Source organism: Anoplopoma fimbria, chromosome 17 (genome assembly GCF_027596085.1).
Source record: "Anoplopoma fimbria isolate UVic2021 breed Golden Eagle Sablefish chromosome 17, Afim_UVic_2022, whole genome shotgun sequence".
Classification (NCBI taxonomy): Eukaryota; Metazoa; Chordata; class Actinopteri; order Perciformes; family Anoplopomatidae; genus Anoplopoma; species Anoplopoma fimbria.
This window is the reverse complement of record NC_072465.1, coordinates 18,036,280-18,055,074: the sequence shown is the minus strand read 5'-3', so window position 1 is coordinate 18,055,074 and position 18,795 is coordinate 18,036,280. Positions and strand designations below refer to the sequence as shown.

The 18,795-nt window shown below is 41.5% G+C and overlaps 1 protein-coding gene across 2 annotated transcripts; it reads left to right on the top strand.

The window, feature by feature from the left end:
• The first annotated feature begins 942 nt into the window (after positions 1–942).
• prdm2b (PR domain containing 2, with ZNF domain b) lies at positions 943–16,441 on the top strand. Of its 2 annotated transcripts, none has more exons than XM_054617077.1 (8): positions 943–1,141; positions 3,227–3,344; positions 4,695–4,798; positions 5,122–5,274; positions 6,519–6,648; positions 9,113–9,217; positions 9,385–13,973; positions 14,572–16,441. In XM_054617077.1, the coding sequence occupies exons 2-8, from the start codon at positions 3,230–3,232 to the stop codon at positions 14,587–14,589; spliced, it is 5,214 nt and encodes a 1,737-aa protein (XP_054473052.1). In that variant the 5' UTR covers positions 943–1,141; positions 3,227–3,229; the 3' UTR covers positions 14,590–16,441. The 2 variants fall into 2 exon arrangements, with proteins under 2 accessions (XP_054473052.1, XP_054473051.1); XM_054617076.1 differs by having other exon boundaries at positions 943–1,182.
• The last annotated feature ends 2,354 nt before the right edge of the window (positions 16,442–18,795 follow it).

The following is an 18,795-nucleotide window of genomic DNA, read 5'->3' as shown; positions in this document are numbered from 1 at the left end:
GCATAATACAATACAGTTCAAGAGCACCACAAATTACATTCTACAAAAAGACCATTCAGGGCTTTAACAGTTATATTAAAAATGGAACATTACAACCTTCCAGAAAAGGAGGATGTATTGCATGACGTTTGTATCAGAGTACATCTGTTTTAGCTAGGTGTACCTAATAAACTGGCTACCGATTGAATATAGTATTTAGAAAAAATAACCCTGAAACTTTGGCATCATCTCAACTCACGAGATAATGTATCAGTTTATGAACAATTTAAATACATTTAGAGAGTGGTTTCACCTCAACAATAGGGGAACCTTGAACTTCACCTTGCACCCCACTGCTGAAAATTGTGAGTCATATGTTAAAATCATTTGCTTTCAAAAATAGTGCGGGTCATCTTTGCTTTTTCTGTTGTCACCTAATTTTGGGTCCTGAATTCATAAACTGGAATGTGGAAACTTCAATTAACAGACTGTTTGATGTGTTTAAACTGTCTTGTTGTTTGTTTCATACTATTTTGTAGGACTCCCTTGAAAGATTAGTAAGATACTAAGTAAACTATCCAGGTGAAATAAGACTTTAATTGAGTCAAACCAAAAACAGTGTTTATGCAGCATTTTTCAGACATTCAACTCATTTGTTTTTGAACTTGTAAATTACTCACTTTTAGTAATCAGTTGGTAGGTGTTTTACAATAAGAGTATCATTAAATAAACAACTGGCAACTATTAAAACATTTAATACATAAAAAAAAAAAAAAAAAAAGAAAGATGACTAAATAGCACCTTTAAACCTGCATTTATTTGCCTGCTTTTATTGAGTTCTCCTCAGCTATTCATGGCTGCACAGATGGCACCAGCCTACAGGCCCATTATGCTCACAGATGAATCTAAGCAAGGTACTTAATTGGCATGGTTTCATGTGAGGCTGCATTGTGGACAGGACTGGAGCCACTGCCTGCAGGAGAGGACACCAGGGAGCCTTATGGGCTATAAAAACAACCCCCATAACTGCTCCATCGCTGTGACAGTGTTCTCGGGTCTGACCGGCTGCCTCTCCCCCAACTACAACACACCACGATCCGAGTTACAGAAGAGGCTTTCGGCTCAAGCCTCCATCCGCCATTTTTCAGCAGATTGAAAGCAGGTAGAGCACAAAAAGCACAAGTCCCCGGTCACATAAAGCAGGTAAGTGCGAGTGTGAGTAGCCTAAACCCCCCACCCCAAAAAAAAAAAAAAAAAAAAAAACACCCTCCGACAGGCAACATTGAGGAAGAAGAAGAAAACAAAAACCTCCCCGTGCTCCGGCCAGCGTCGGGGAGAATAAGGAGAGCGGACGGTAACAATAAACTGCATCCTTCAGGCGCTGCTGGCTTTACACAGCCGCTCATTTTATTTATGTCTTTGTCAACTTTTTTTTTTTAATGCATGGGAGCAAACCGCTTTAAAATCCGCTATACGCACACACACACTTGCACACACACGCACTTGCACACACACACTTGCACACACACTCACACGTTTAAATCTCTCACTTTGTTGCTTAAACTGGAAGGGGATTTAAAAATGTCTGATCACAATTCCAGCACCAGTGGATTATAGTGAGGGGGGGAATCAAATGTTATCCTTTATTTAGAGAGGATGTTGAATAGAACATAGCTCGAGCACCATGCATCTTTAATAGTGAGGTTCATTGTCTGAGCTTTGTCAGCCTTATTCTTGTCTTTTTGAGATCATACCTCATCAGTAAAGTCAAGAAGGAGTCGTTAAGGTCAACCTATCTGCTATTGAGGTATGTGGAATATTGTTTGAAGTAATTAAGTCAGTGTGATGTGTGAGCCTAAGCCCCTCAACACATGGCTCAGTCCGCTCATTGTGCATCCTGAACAATTGACGTTTAAATTGAGAAGCTAAGTTACTAAAGCAAAGCAGTTTGATGGAAAAATCTGTATTTCCATTAAGGCAAGAAAGGGAATTTAATAGATGAGTTTATCAAAAGAAAGTGTGTTTGACTTTTCTGATAATTGACAATTCACTTGAATCATTTTCTTAGCAACATTCAGCAGATTAAGCTTCTCAAATGTCAGGATTTTTCTTTTTATTCATGTGTACGTTGACTATCGCATCTATCTCATATAATCCTGAATAAATAACCATGGTATCATTTGGCAGTCGTATCAAATACATGTTGAATTGTCACATCTCATTCTGTTAATTACACAACATGAATTTAGTCAGAAATCTTAAAGATCTGCATATCCGTCTTTCCTCATGAAGATTTTAGCACATTGAGCCTTTCTTGGCGCTGTGCTCATCCTATCTCTGCGCTTATCTTTGGGGTTTTCTGACTAAAAAAAGCAATTTGAAGACTTCAATGGTACTACTGGTAAACATTTTGTTAATTCATCTTAAAATGATCTGCAAACTAATTCACAATAAAAATAGTTTTTTAGGCTAAACTTCTTTTTAGCTATTTTTATGAAAGGCGGAGGAAAGTATCTTCAATATGCTGTCTACCTGTGAGATCAAATTGTATGTCACAACTTTCATGAAGCCCATAGGCACAGCATTCTATTGTGATGAACTTTAGTATAGGGCGGGCCACTATTAAAGATAAGAAGGGTACATTTTGTTTTAATCTGGTTCAACGTTTCATTGTTATGCAGAAAACCTCAACCCTTTCAAAGGAAAGCTGTATTAGACAGCTGGTGTGTTGCCCTCACTAAGATGCAGTCATGAATCTTTGTAATGAATAGGCTACAATTTGAGCACATCCATTCACTTTTTAATCACTTTCTTCAATCATAGTCTATGTGATAATGCTCCATTAAGACCTGGTGCCTTCTGTCTTTTTGAAAACCTACAGTACCAGTCAAAAGTTTGGACACACCTTCTCATTCAATGTTTTTTCTTTATTTAAAAAAAAATCTACATTGTAGATTAATATTGATGACATCCAAACTATGAAGGAACACATATGGAATTATGTGGTAAACAAACAAATGCTCAACAAACCAGAATATGTTTTATATTTTAGATTCTTCAAAGTAGTTGAATGAGAAGGTGTGTCCAAACTTTTGACTGGTACTGTACCTGAACACAAATATCTACTTCTTACAATCTATAATATTAGTATACTATATTGATGTTCAACATGTCATGCATAATTATATTTGACATTTTTGCAGGGCTTTGATGCGTTTTTATAACAAAACATTTTAATGTATTGCAGATCATGGCTTTCATCGGAGGGACAGTGGAAACTCTAGATGAAATTCCAGGTCATGTGTGGAAGGATTTGCCGGACTGTTTGAGTCTCAGACCTTCTGCTATAAATCAAAGCCGCGTTGGTGAGTACAAAAGTGTGTCTATTCTGTTTAGATAACTGCAACTTTTAAAGTATCTATATACAGTATGCAGAGCATTAATATAGCAGCAAACCACTATTTGCTATGAAAAGATATAGTGGATTAATGTCTACCTGAGCAGAGAATGAAGTCAACCTCCCTCTGTGTGTTTATTGTAATCTGAGTTTCTCTGTGCTGTGTGAACATAGCCGCTCATGTATTTTAGTGCATGAGAGTCTTGGAGAACCTTTAACAACTTTAAAGACCATAGGGAGGCGAGGTGCTGCCCTTTCTGGTGCCACAGCATTGGGGAAAAAAGTAAGGTAGTCAGGAGTGGAAGACAAATATTTTTTTCATCCTGTTTGAATTGTGCTATAAATTACACATAATATGTGTAATTTAAAGCACAAGTATCAAGAAAGTTGCATTTTGTCGTAAATAAATATATTATAAGAAAGACTCAACACCCAAAAGTTGCTTAAGTGTTGTCTTTCACTGAAGCTGTGTCTTGTACCAGCATGTACTCACACTAACAACAGGTATTGCTCATTCTTTCCCTTCCGGGTCAGACAATGTAACATGTGCCTGGAACATAGCTAAATCACCTAGCTTGCTACCAAGTCCCTTCGGCCATGTTTGTGCTGTTGACATATATTTTGCAAGAAGAGCTTCACACAAAACTATATGTTACTATGGCAAACCTACGACAAAGTGTGAATTTCTTGACTTGCAAAATTATCATTTAAATTGACAAACATCATATCTGTAATTCATGGCACATTCCAAAAAACATTTGTCTCTCGTAGTTGACTACCATCCAATTTTCTTTTTTTTAAAATAAGGTCCCATGGGGGACTAAACCTCTCTATTGACTGATGACCAACTTTGAAAATGCCTTCCAGCAGCAAATAACACTGAGACTAGACTGTGTTGGAAAATGAAGAATTTTAAACGCATTTAAGGGATGATCAAATAGTGTTAACAAAAGTGAATTTAAATGCCAGTGATGTCATTAGCTATACGTATCTCTTCTTTGAAACTGGCAGATTAAGGTTTCCAGGCCTACAGTAGACAGACTTGTTCTGTACACAAGGCTAAGCAACAAAATATATATTTGAAAAATATAAAATCAGGTTTAAATGACCTCTAGTTACTGTAAATCTCATTATGCCAATCCTGAAGATCCACTTCCTTGAGTGTAAGGTGAAGTTAAAGGTTCCCCTATTGTTGAGGTGAAACCACTCTCTAAATGTATTTAAATTGTTCATAAACTGATACAAATTTTATTATATTTAAACCTTATAAATCTCAAATGTAATGTGTATAAGATGTTTTACTTATTCTTATTTCCAGGTGTCTGGGCCACTCAGTTCATCCCTAAAGGCAAGAGGTTCGGCCCGTTTGTTGGGGAGAAGAAAAAAAGGTCCCAGGTGACCAGTAACGTGTACATGTGGGAGGTACGTTACAGGATGCTCCTTTAGCGTTGTTCCCTAAAATACTCTTTTGCACCTTTCTCTTCTCTGCATAAAACGAGCCCAACTACAGCCTACAGTTTCAGAAGATTATATAGGTAACCTACATAATCTGTTGTCACCTGTAAGAGTTGAATGATACATTAAATTAAACATCTCAAGTCACAACTGCTGTTTTGGAGGAAATAAAACCCTTTGTTGCTATGACAAATGCTGCTGATTATGTTTTAGCTCCCTCTCGGGTAACTTTGACCTCATTCAGTGTTCCTGTCTACATATTAAAACATAATTGTACGTGTGTCCTGCAGGTTTATTTCCCATCGCGGGGCTGGATGTGTGTTGACGCCACAGACCCCATGAAGGGCAACTGGCTTCGATACGTGAACTGGGCCCGCTCCGGTGAAGAGCAGAATCTGTTCCCCCTGGAGATCAACAGAGCCATTTACTACAAAGTTTTAAAGGTAGGTCAAACACATTCATGCAGCCTATGGGTCATGCAACCATCGGCACGTGTGCATATAAATGTTAAAAACACCTCTCAATATAATGCTGTCCTGTTCAACACCACTGCAAACTACAACCCCAATAATAAACATACAATGAAGTGTCTAACAGTGTCAATCAAAACTAAACCTAATTATTATTGTCAAGGTTGGCTAGAATTCAAACCTCTTCCATCGCTGGATTAAACTGACATACAGTACCAGTCAAAAGTTTGGACACACCTTCTCATTCAACTACTTTGAAGAATCTAAAATATAAAACATATTCTGGTTTGTTGAGCATTTGTTTGTTTACCACATAATTCCACATGTGTTACTTAATAGTTTGGATGTCTTCAATATTAATCTACAATGTAGAAAAATTAAAGAAAAAACATTAAATGAGAAGGTGTGTCCAAACTTTTGACTGGTACTGTATGTGTGTTTATTTAGCGGGCAACAAAAATGTGATTTTCCCCCACTGTTTCACAGATTTACTCTTTGCCATTATTGTTTTTTTTACCAGTTTGTTGCAGGCTATTAATGATAATAATCCTCACCATGCATATTGATTGTCCTTAATCTGGTTAGTTTATTTGGTGCATGATCAGTGTAAATGCTGCATTTAATTCATCTGAAATTAAGTCTAATATTCATGAATTTCCCAGCTAACATACAGTACCAGTCAAAAGTTTGGACACACCTTCTCATTCAACTGCTTTGAAGAATCTAAAATATAAAACATATTCTGGTTTGTTGAGCATTTGTTTGTTCACCACATAATTCCACATGTGTTACTTAATAGTTTAGATGTCTTCAATATTAATCTACAATGTAGAAAAAAATAAAGAAAAACCATTAAATGAGAAGGTGTGTCCAAACTTTTGACTGGTACTGTATATTGTAATATAGAGCATAAATGCATCTGTTTTGTAATCACTTCCTGTGATGTAAGAAGCTTACCACCCTTTCATAATCATACAAATATATAAAAAAAAGTGGTTTAATGCAGTTATGGTAAATAAATGTGCCATCCAGAAGTGTTTTTAGGTGAATAAACTGCAGACTATGGTGAAAACACTGTCAAATTCCAACCCCCCCCACCACCCACCACCCCACCCCTCAAAGACAGATAAGATGCACACTGGCCCAAATATCCCCCCCTTTGCCTCCCAGCAAGCCGAGCTGTGATTGGTGGCCGACCTCATCTCTCATTGTTGCAGCCTATCGGGCCGGGAGAGGAGCTGCTGGTGTGGTACACCGTGGAAGACAACCCCGAGATAACAGCTGCACTGGAGGAAGAAAGAGCCAGCAGTCTGAGCAAGAAACACTCACCCAGGAGGGCGAAGCGAGGTGAGGCCTTACCGACTGCTAACCCCCAGATGTCAGACTGTACTCCCGTCTGATCCTCCGGGCTCTAGCTCAGCCACGCGTTGTTTTTGTCCCTACGCTGCTCGGCTAGAAGTTGTACCAGGGGGAGCTAACGCTAGCTAGCCGCAGACGAAGCTAAGCTGAAGCTAACGTGATGTGTGTGTGGAGCTTTTCTCCACTTTCACACCCCGACCTGAAGCCCCGTCGCTGCATGCACATTTATCTTCCGCGATACCACCCGTAACCTGTTCAATCCCACGTTTAGCTTTTAAACAAGCACCTGGGTAACTTTTTTTTATCCGCTTTTCCTCCTCCTCTGGGTCCGGACGGAGTCGAGGATGTGACCTTCCCTGAGTTTCCTAAAGCGTGAGAGCCATCCATCGGCGAGCCTCTTACTTGGTGATGGCCTTAGCCGCTCGGCTAGTTAGCCCGCTGCCTTGTCCGCCGACAGCAGGCCGACAGGGAGCGAGGGTGTCTGATAACAACCTGCAGGACAGACATCACATGTTGTGGAGGGGGTCTCACATGATCTTGCGCTCGGTTTTGGGTCCAGAATAACCAGTTGATCGAGTTGTCAGACTTGGGGTGTTGCATGCTAGCTGTGAAGCTAAGCGGCTAAGCACGGAAACCCCAGAGTACAGGAACAGATGGTTAACTGTGTGAGGAGCACATTGTTGTTATAATAAGTTATTATCAGGATGTGATGAGAAGGTGTTTAGCAAAGTCTGCATTCTTTGTGGAGGGGTTCTGTAGTGTTGTAGCCTCGTTTGATATCATTTCACATTTTGGGACTTCAGACATCCAAACACACACTAAAACCTTTTTTTTTTTTTTTTTTTTAGTAACGTCATTGTGACAATCTTTTTAATAACTTTACATTTTGTATTCAACGTATTCATGAAGACTGGAATACGTTTAAAACATTCACTTCTCAACATGGCTGCTGTATGTCATAATTACAGTTTTTTTTTTTTTTTTTTTTTTTTTCCCCCCAGTATGAACTTTGGACACAGGCTCTCCATCTAATGGATCCTGTCCATGAGGAAAAGTGTTAATTGTTTAAAAAAATAATAATAATCTGATGTCAGTTGTGGGCTTTTATTGATACTGTTGGATTCACCTATTCATGGTAAATCATTGTCATGCGGGATAGGGGGCATTGTGAAGTGTGTTGTAATGTAGGAGAAAGAAACCCTGCAGAAATATCAGTACATTACAGTCAATTAGCAGACGCTTTTATCCATTGAATGTTGAATAAGTGTATTCAACATAGGTATTCAAGAGAACTACTAGTCACCAGAAGTCATAAGTGCTTCTCCTTTCTTAAGCAAGCATCTAAGAGCATACAAAAAAAAAGTGTTATGAGCTACCAATAGAAAGCAAAAGCTCTGTGTTGATTAAAGCGGCAGTTAAATGCGTGCAAATGTTATTCAGAGAGACTTTTTTTTATGTAGATGCAATTAAATAAACACTTGAATTCAGGCATATATAGGGTAAAAATCTGTCCGTCATACCTGACATGTCTGTGAAATAAGGTAGAAAACTACATTTAAGGGCTTTGAGCCTAATGTCCTGAGTTTTTATTCTAACTGTACAGTTGGTTTTGTGTCATTTCTTATGTAGCCTACAAGAAATAGCCTCGAGCACATCATTTCTTTATACTGCAGTGCTTTTGGCAGCCCTGTGTTGTACTGCAGAGTCAAACTTGATGAAGTTAGCCCACCTATCCTGCTAGTTTCATCTGAGTATCAAACACAATGCATGTTATCTAACCGGTGTATGCCAGAGTTCGTGTGCTTGCACAGCACCTGTTGGATAGAAAAGACTATAGGGCCCCCAAATGCTATTTCATTACGAAAATGTTTGTGTAGTTGTGTCGCGGTGGTGATTTATCAGAATACCTGTGACCATGCTGGTCAGATGACTGACCTGCAGCATGTGTTTCTCTGGTATGAATAAGGCTTTGTAGTCCACGTCAGGTGACCTTGTTGACACGCTCTTAATGATGAGGAGGTTATAGGCAAGCCTCTTAAGTCAGACGGGTTAGATATACAAATTAAAGATGCACGCAATTCAATAATTATGAGTGCAATACGAGGCTGTTGTAAAGCTTTTTTTTTTTTTTTTTTACATAGGTTTCATCGGTCTAATAATCGTATATTAAAAATCATATCTTAACAACTGTTGCTGTCTTTTTAAGTAACAATAAAGTCTTTGCACCCCTCCTACTACTATAATTTATTTGCAATAAATAACCAAAGCCTTCTATTTAGCCAGACATGTATGTTATTATTTGGGAACAATAATGCTCAAATGCATATTTACCATGTCATTAACATGTTACAACAATGGGTCTCACACACTCTTAATTTTAAACCTCTGTTTGCTTTTGATCGAGTCTGATACTGAGGTGTGTCTGTGTGTGCTTGCGTTCATTTGCTTGCAGCCAGAAGAAAGCTGCTGGAGAAAGCCAGACAGGCTGGTTTGGGTGGATTCAAGAAAACGAGTGTAACCAAACCTACTGGCTTGGAGATGTGGGATGGAGAAGAAGGTAAGGTGAATTATTGTTGGGGATAAGTCGGCTTATTTTTCACCCACTCATTAATAAACATGTCTCAGTTAGTTACTTAACCTATTTTTTAATAAATAATTTTACTGATATTCCTGAAATTGTTTGAGGAAAAGCATAACTTGACACTCTTGCTAAATTGTTTACAGGTCTGAAGGAGGAGGACGAGAGGCCTTCAACCTTGGGGCCCTCACAGGAACTCCAGGAAACCCATCCCATGAGAAGCACTGACCGTAGGGATGTGGAGGACATGTCAACAGTGACAACTGACCGGGGAAACAGGGAGGAGGAAGAAGAGGAGGAGGAGGATGCTGATGATTTGGAGGAACCGAGTGAAGTAAAGCAGCAAACTGCTCAGCGATCACCTGCAGCTGATTCCATACTAAACAAGCAGCCGGGCTCATTGCTGAACAGTGGCGAAGAAAGCCATAAAGATCCACAGGGAAAGGTTGAGTCTTCCTCGCTTGCAGGACAAGAACCACAGGTTGATCCTGATCCTGATCTTGACCCCGACCCCGATGGTGACCTTGAAGGCGATCCCCATGGAGAGTCATATCCCTGTCAGCACTGTGAGCGCCATTTCTCCACCAGACAGGGTCTGGAACGTCACATACACATTCACGCCATCACTAACCAGCAAACACAACTGTTCAAGTGCCGGTACTGCAGTAAATCCTTCGGCTCACAGGTGGGGCGGCGGCGGCACGAGAGACGGCATGAGAGTGGGCTTAAGAAGAGGCCTGGCTCTCTGGCAGGCACTGCCAATCTACTCAGTCCTGTGATGCAGACTGATGGTTCAAGTCCCGACTGCACCAGCCCGCCCACTCACTATATAGCCATAGGGTCCCAGTTCACTGGAGGAACTCTGCACAACTCTGAGATGCAGAGAAAGGAGTCGGGGCCGTATGCCGACCGTCCTTTTATATTAGATGAAAACGGGGAGTCAAAGGAACTCCATCCCTGCAAGTACTGTAATAAAGCGTTTGGCACACACACAAACATGCGTCGACACCAACGTAGAATACACGAACGGCACTTGTTACCGAAGGGAGTTCGCAGGAAAGGCATGCTGCTGCAAGAGGCATCGGTGCCCAAGCAGCAGCAGCAGCAGCAGCAGCAGCAGCAGCAGCAGCCCGATGAGTCACCCAGCACCAGCCCTCCGACCGTCTACGTGCCCAGTGCGGACACAGAAGACGAGGTGGACAGGGACGATTACGCCGTTGACATATCCAAAAACATCTCTGAGAATCTGAGCTTCTACATTGACGGCAAGATCGTGTCCACCAGTTCAGTGAGCAGCTGTGATGTGATAGAGGTGGACTCCAGATCTGCAGCCCTGTTTGGTCTGGACACAGTCATCATCAGCCCGAATCAGATCAGTCAGGCACTGAAGGTGGAGGGTCGAACTGGCGCCACAAAGCAAGTCTCCAGCATCGGCCAGCCAGCAGGAAAAAGAAGAACATCCACACCCCCGTTTGTTCCCAGCCTTAAAGTCGAGACGGAGTCAGCATCTCTCACAGCCTCTTCATCGTCTTCATCATCCTCTACATCTTCCACATCTAACTTGTTAGTGGGTGGACTGTTCCAGCAAGCTGGCGATTCATCAGCATTTCAGCGAGAGAAGACTGTTTATCTCTCACCTAAGCTCAAACAGCTCCTTCAGACACAAGACATTCAGAAATCAACCATCGCCCTGATAACAGAAAGCCATAGACTGGCCTCACCGCTGTCAGTCACGCAGCTTCCAGGGGCTTCGGGCAGGTTTAAGAGGAGAACATCCTCTCCTCCGTCATCTCCTCAACTCAGTCCTGCATGTAAAACAGAGAGCTGTAAATCCGACGCGGTGAGCTCATTCGCCCTAAAGGTGCCAAAGCTGGAGAGACTCAATGCGTCGCCTCCTGTGAGCCTACTGGACAAGGAAGATGGAGACAGCCTGAACCTTTCTGAAAATAATATGCACGGCCAAACCTCATCTAATAGCGGTGGAAATTCCTGTAATCAGCAGCCCCTGGATCTGTCAAACTCCGTCAGCAGGAAGAGGGACAGCTCGAACAAGGTGCTCGGGGATTCAGCTCTAGATTTAAGCTTCCATCGGAAGAGCAGCGTCGAGCCTGAATTAAAGGGAAGTCCAGCACCGCAGCCACTGATAAAAAAGAGAAAGCCCAACACCAGCATGCTTGAAAAGGTGCTGATGAATGATTATTTAGGTCTACCTTTGTCAGGAGAGGAGGGCCCCTCGGCCTTAGCAAACTTGAGTTCTCTCCATTCTCGCTCTCCAAGCATTGCGACAGAGTCTGCCCACCCGTCTCCACCCGCTCTGACCCCCGTCACCTTGAACCCGTCTTCCCCCGCTAACTCCAGCGTGACATCCCCGACACCGCCTCCCCCTATACTACCTACCATACCGTCTCCGCCGGCTATGCCTAGCTCTCCTCTATCTCAGCCTTCGGACTCCTCTGCCCAGAGACCTCTTCCTGTCCTCTCGCCAAAAATGTCTCCAAGATCGGTGGAACGCGATCCCCTGTCAGACTCTGAGGACAATTTGTCTGCTGAAGAAAACGAAGATGAGGAAGGGAGCCATATCTCTGAGCCACAGGACTTCCCCAACACTCCACTTAAAGATCCCGCTAATCGCTCGGCGTCATTAAACCCTCCTGAGGAGACGTCTGTAGATCTGGACGCTATCGAAGAAGATGTGTCCCCGACTGTAACCTCCGCCGTGATGGCAAATGGCAAAATTAACCAAAACCATGACCTGGTATCAGAGGAATCTCCTGCTGCCCGCTCACCTCAAGCGGAATCCTCATCTTCCTCATCATCTCCTCCTGCATCTCACGATCCATCCCCATCACTGGTTTTACAATCCTTCCCTCAGATTAAGATAAAAGAGGAGCCTCAGCCCTGCGTAGGTGAGCTGCCAGATACGAATCATGGTCCTCCGGACGGTGTTGCCCCTTCTCCTCAGCCCAGTGCTCCCGATAAACCGTCTGATAAAACCTCAGAGGCAGAGGAAGTCGACCTGACCTACTGCAAGACTTTTGTGTGCAATGTCTGCGAGGAGCCGTTCAAGTCCATCAAAGAGCTCAGCGGGCACATCAGTGAGCACGCTGCAGATTGGCCCTTCAAGTGTGAATTCTGTGTGCAGCTGTTCGGCGACGCTCCGGCCCTGCTGGCCCATCGGACAGCGCTGCACGGAGTGGGCAGGATTTTCGTGTGCTCCGTTTGTTCCAAGGAGTTTGCATTTCTCTGTAACCTCCAGCAGCACCAAAAAGATTTGCATCCCAACGAGACATGTTCACATACCGCTTTAGAGAGCGGCAAGCTTAGGCCACAGAACTACACGGATCCATCCAGAGCCAAAGAGGAAAGCAGTCCTTCAACACCAGCACCGGAGGCGACTGATGAAGCTGCTCCACACAGTGACAGCGATGTAGCAAAAGAAGAGCCTGACGTTAACGGTAATCATACAGAGGACGGGGCAGAGGACCCCAATGAGGAGCTGTACACTACGATAAAGATCATGGCCTCAGAAGGAGGGAAGCCTAAAGCCCCGGATGTTCGCCTTGGCATTAACCAACACTACCCCAGTTATAAACCACCCCCTTTTCCTTATCATAGCCGTTCCCACGCCGGCTCGGTGGCCTCGGCTACTAACTTTACCACCCACAACATACCACAAACTTTCAGCACTGCCATACGCTGCACCAAGTGCGGCAACAGCTTTGACAACATGCCCGAACTGCACAAGCACATTTTGGCCTGTGCCAGCGCCAGCGATAAGAAGCGCTACACTCCCAAGAAAAACCCCATCCCCCTCAAGCAAATAGTGAAGAGTCCGAACGGAGTCGTGTCACCGTCGGCAGCCGTCGCAGGCCAGAGTCCTTTCCGGAGAATGGGTCAGCCAAAGAGACTTAACTTTAATCAAGATACGAATGGTAAAACAAAAATGAGTGCCCTCAGTAAGAAGAAAAACCAGCTAGTCCAGAAGGCGATCTCACAGAGAAATAGAGCTGCCACCACTGCAAAGAAGGCTACTGTTAAAGTTGAAGAAGAGACGCCCTCTAATGTTTGCCCCCACTGCAGTCGGGAGTTCACTTATCCTGCGAGTCTCTGTAAACATATGGCAGTCAGCTGTCCCATGAAGCCTGTTGTTAAAAGGGGCAAAAAAGGTCTAGCAGAGGTGAAAAAAGAGGGGGGGTCGGCGGTAGATAGAAACATAAACCTTAGAAAGAAGGCCTCAGACTGTGAAATGCCACAGACAGAGCCGCAGCGTAAACCCCTTGGAAAGACCAGAGCTCGTAGCTCTGGTGCAGCAGACCCTGAACCCTCCCAGGCAAACAAAGGAAAACCCGCTGCTACGCTCGGCAGACTAAAGAGGCCCGCCTCGTTCCCAGCACAAGTTTCTACAGGCAAAAAAATGAAGAAGGCCCAAATTCAGTCTCTACCTCCCACCCCGTCAGCCCCCGACACTCCCAGTGACGCTGCGCAACAACGACCAGCCATGAGGATGCAGCGTATGGGCAAAGAGGCAGCACCCAAGAGACTAGCCGAGGCCAAATCACCACCACCAGCACCACCACCACCACCACAACAGCTGAAGAAAGAGGAGCGGTTCTCCCTTCGAACGAGGGACAGAGTAGGTGGTCCAGTCACCAGGAGCTTACAGATGGTCAACGCCGCTCCTTCTGTTGACGTGAAAACAGAAGAACCACCGATTCAAGAGCCAAAAGAGACTCAGGTGAGACAACCAACACGTTGTTTGTTTCTTTGACTCTCTTGTTGTGTCTTGTCTATCTTTGTTGGGGCCAGACCGATTAACTAACCAGGTAAATATGAGCTTATTGCAGATATGTTGGAGTCGCTGTACATGCCAGCTGATAGGTGACAAGAATTTGCAGCACATAATTGGCAAAGATATGTTAAAGGCAATTTATTAACTTTTACCCTTTACATAGTTTTATATCTTGGTCACAATTATTTTTATTTTTTTATAAAAATCTTGATTATCGTTGCTGTTTTAAGATAAACTGGAGAAATTAAATGGGTTTTCTCAAGACAATGTAAAAAAAAAAAGAAAAGAAATACCTGCTGATATATATTGTTTTATTGTTATTCTTTATAAAGTTCTTTAATGTTAATATTAGCGTCAGCATCAGAAGACGGTTTTGGTCGGGCTGAAATCTTAATATCCTGTTTCTTAAAAGTACTGTTGGACAGCTGAATTTTGACAAACAAATAAATGTAAAGTCCTCATGTTCTCATGTGCGTCTCAACTTATCTCTGCTTCTCTACACAGTTCTTTGTTGGTAAACTTTTGTTTGTCTTGTGTGTTACAGGAAGTGCTGATGAAGTGAGCCATGTGGACACTGTTGAGCTCCTCTGGGTATCCGGTGCTCACCTCTCAGGCAATGCTCCGGACTAATCAAGGCACTGAGGTCAACCTTTTGTGGTGGGATTATTCAAATCAAAACACGTGAAGTCTCTCAACTGCCTTTGCTGGATTTAAGGAGGGAACTCTCTTTATCTTCCATCTATCTTATGAACTGAACTGAGCCTCGATTTCAGCCAGCCTTGCAAAAAAAAAAAAATGAAACTGTAAATGACAATGAGTTAATATATAAACAATACGAGTCATTACTTGACCCAAAACAGTAAAATTAGGGCTCCGTTATGTTGGAAAGCTGATATATTGCAAATGGCAATCATGTATCAGTGAGGGTTAGCGAAAATAGTTTGTTTATTCGTTCGTTCCGTATTTTCCCCATTTGGTTGTTTAGATTTTTGGATGTTTCCAGAGTCTCTTAATGCATGTGCAGAATAGAGCATCAACTAGATTACGCCAATTCCCATGTCTCTCCCAACAGGCACCTACTTCAGTTTCTACATGATTTGCAAAGTATGTATGTTTTGATTTAAATTTCTGTAGTCATTATATTGTAGAATATATCTTACTGGTATATTTTTGTTTGGGAAACAAAAATGAAAATGGCAGTAGTTTACTGCAACAATTGGTCCTCAGGAACACTGTATATCTGTGTGGTAAGTATGTGTATGGTTCTAGTCGGATGTGTGGCCTGACAGCTATTCCTTTGGATAAATCTCAAGTATGTCATGTTTTTACTTGGTTTCTCATATTCTTGTTTGTTCCACGTTGGCAGTTAATTCGAGTTGTAAAATGATAGAAATTATGTTTAGTCTCCTTTAAATAATGTTCGTCTTGAAAATCATTTTGAGTAACACTCATTCAGCCCAGTGTTTCTTACAGCACTTTAAAACAAACTGCCAAAATGTCTAGCTGAATCAGTAGGATTGGCTTAATTGAACGGTGAATAATGGAATGTATTCAGACACTTTGCAGACACTGGCAATTTGCACCAAATTGGTGCAAAGCATTCATCTGATCTCAAATACTTCTTTTACAGCCAACAAATCTCTACATTGGTTTTTTCCGTTAAGCATGAAAATGACACATGAACCACCTTTTTATATGCCAAAATGCATGATGATAATTCAAATCCTCAGATATGTTGAATGCAGCAGTGTTTTGTTTTTGTCCGATGTAAGTGGACGTGTGCAAAGATGTTTCATGTGTCAATTTTCTTTCAGGAGCCATACAATAGTAAAAAAAAAAACATTTTTTCTTCTAAGGAAAAAGTAATCTTTGTTTCTGTGCGTCGATATATTTGGCAAATTTGTACAAATGGAAAGCTTCTTATTTTTAATTAATAATCTCCAGTGCTCATCCCACTTTCTCACTCTTGACCATATCCAGTTGTACCACGGGCAGTGCTTAAACGCTTGTAGCATGTTATGGGAAAGTAAATTGAACAATATGATTTGAAACTAATTTAATTTCCACGTGAAATCTTCATTTATGCCTTTCAGCATCAAGATTATGTATTTAAGGATGAACAAAGACAAAAATCCCGAATGACCTCAAGTAAAACATTGCTGTAATTGACATAATAATAATAAAAAAAAAGTTTTTCAAATTGTGTTTAAGCTTTTATTGTTTTTGCTTACGGGGTTTCCAATTATGCTAGCTGTGCGAGATGTGAGTAAAAAAAATAAATTTAATGGGTGCAAATGGTTTTCTTACATTGATCTAGGTCCATTTCCACGCATTCAATTTCATACTTTATAGAAAAGTACATTATAGAAAGGGAGTTTTCAAGTTCATGATGTTATATGTAATGTATTGCTACATTATTATAGTTTACTGGTTATGTAAAAATCAATTACTTTGTGGAAGTAGAACGACAAAATGATTAACTCCATTCTTAAGTGGCTCTGACTCCTTGAAGGCTATTTTATTCACCGAGATGTTAACTCATTTTGTATTTATTTATTTTAATATAATAGATGTCCCTGCTATTTTGGCTGTAATAAAGTTTTCCAGATTACATTTGCTGATTGCCTGCTCCACTTGCAGCCTGTCAGGGACCGGTAGGATTATATATTGATGAATTTTAGTTTATGTTTGATTTGAATTCGATAGAGGGCAGTGCTTCACATAAATCAGATTTTAAGTTGCTGCCTCTACTCCGCAGGTCAGCGAGCTGCTACTGGAGGGCCATGGCCATCTTCAGCTTGCTAGTTGCAGCGAGATCTGTTTCTATTTTGGGAGCAATGCACTTGTCAGAGAGGTTGATATGTGAGTCCTTCAGTACCTTAAATTCTTACCTCTGCTGTGTAGCTTCACTCTGTGTAGAGGAAACGGGAGCAAATTGTGCCAGAGTAGTTTGTTACTCACAGATATTTGATATTATAATAAAATTAATAAGGATATCGCACTAAAGGGGTATTTTTCTTAATAAACTGGTTATTGTGACAGTTGAACTTCTGTAAATTAGTCTGCTTATTAGTTTCTTATTGGCCACTGCCTTTAATCACAGCAGGGGGTACAGTTAAGGTTTTTTCATTAAGAGACAAAGCACAACAAAACTGCTAATAACTGCATAAAAATCTGAATATACTATGAATATAATTAAATCAAATCAAAACTATAAATCTCATTTAGGTCTCACAACATAAGAAATAAACTGGAAATAAACGGAATACCAAACACTTAATCCTCACCTAAAAAGTAATTACATTATTATGTGGAAAAACAGAAAATTAAGTCTCTCAGGATAAGTGTCAGCAGCAAAGGTATTAAAAATAAAGTCCACTTTTTTCAGTCACAGTTAACTCCTTCCAACGTTTTTTTGTATAATTCATGTTTGAAATTAATCCAAATAAAGTGACGCATGAGAAAACCTTCTGAATTGATCAATATTCATGAGATGCACTCTAGCGGCTTTAGAAATAAACCTTTTCCCTCACATAATAATAGAGTTTATAGAACTTTTTGTTTCCAGAGCATCACCCAGTATAAAAAAAGTGTATTAGCCTGGATAGAAAACCAAAGCATCTCAGAATCACTGATGTCACTTTCGTCACCATGAACACCTTTCAAGGTCTCGACTGGCATATGTGCATCTGCTGAAATTATTTCTGTCCAGACCCCATCCATCACGCTCGAGGACATTAATGAGCTACGAAGCCCACCGGACGGACAGTGTGGAGCAGAAACTTGGAGCGCTGGGATTGTCTTATGACTGGATCTTCACATGACGTTATCACGTTGATGGATGGGGTTATGAATTAAATGCAATCTGTATGTTTGATGTGATCCACAGGCCGGATTATTTCTTTATTCAGAGGGATGGGGAGACGTGTTCATTTGCCCCAGTGCCATGCTGGTATTGTTTATGACTGGATGTGGTTTATGACTTTTCAGCTGTGTGAGTGTGGAGGGGTGGGCTGTAGGAAGAGTGCTGCACCATACTCATGCTGTCAGGTTGATACATCACTACACTCTCTTGATTGTTGTGTACGGTGCTTCAGCCCTATTCATAAAAATGTAATTCCATACAGCTCTGTGCCTGGCTCGAGGAAATAAACTACGATACACCAGAGAGGCAGCTTTAAGGCGTAGAAGAGCGCCGAGGCTGCTCCATTACCGTTCAGAAGGTTCAGGACAAGCATCTGTTTGTGGAAATAGACTCAAAGTATGGTGCTCTAATATTGCACTACATAACTTGATATCAGTAATACAATGTAATGTATTGTCGTGGGGATTTTTATTATGACTAAATGAATCCAACTCTTTAAGAGTAACTTAACACCGTTTTGAAAAGCAGTGTTTGTTTCCTCTCTGGTTGAACATTTCAAGTTTCACCTCTGAAACCACCCAGCATCACTGTAAGGTGTGGTGGGTGTTCGGCCGTGTGCTCTGTTGAACCTGTAGTCACACCCAACAGTGATGTCACCAGGTCTGGAAAGAACACTTATCCTGCACTGCAGCAAGGTGAAAAGCAAAGACAGGATTGTCAGGGAGGAGTTAAGTTACTCTTTAAACTAAATAAAGAATTAAAAACCAATGCAAACATACCGATGTTAATATGATGTTTATCGTATTCATTTGTATGTAATTTGATTACAGAGAGCTGGTATACTACAGAATACTTAGCCTTGGTATAGTATTATGTTTTGTTATTGATTATTTTCATTATCTT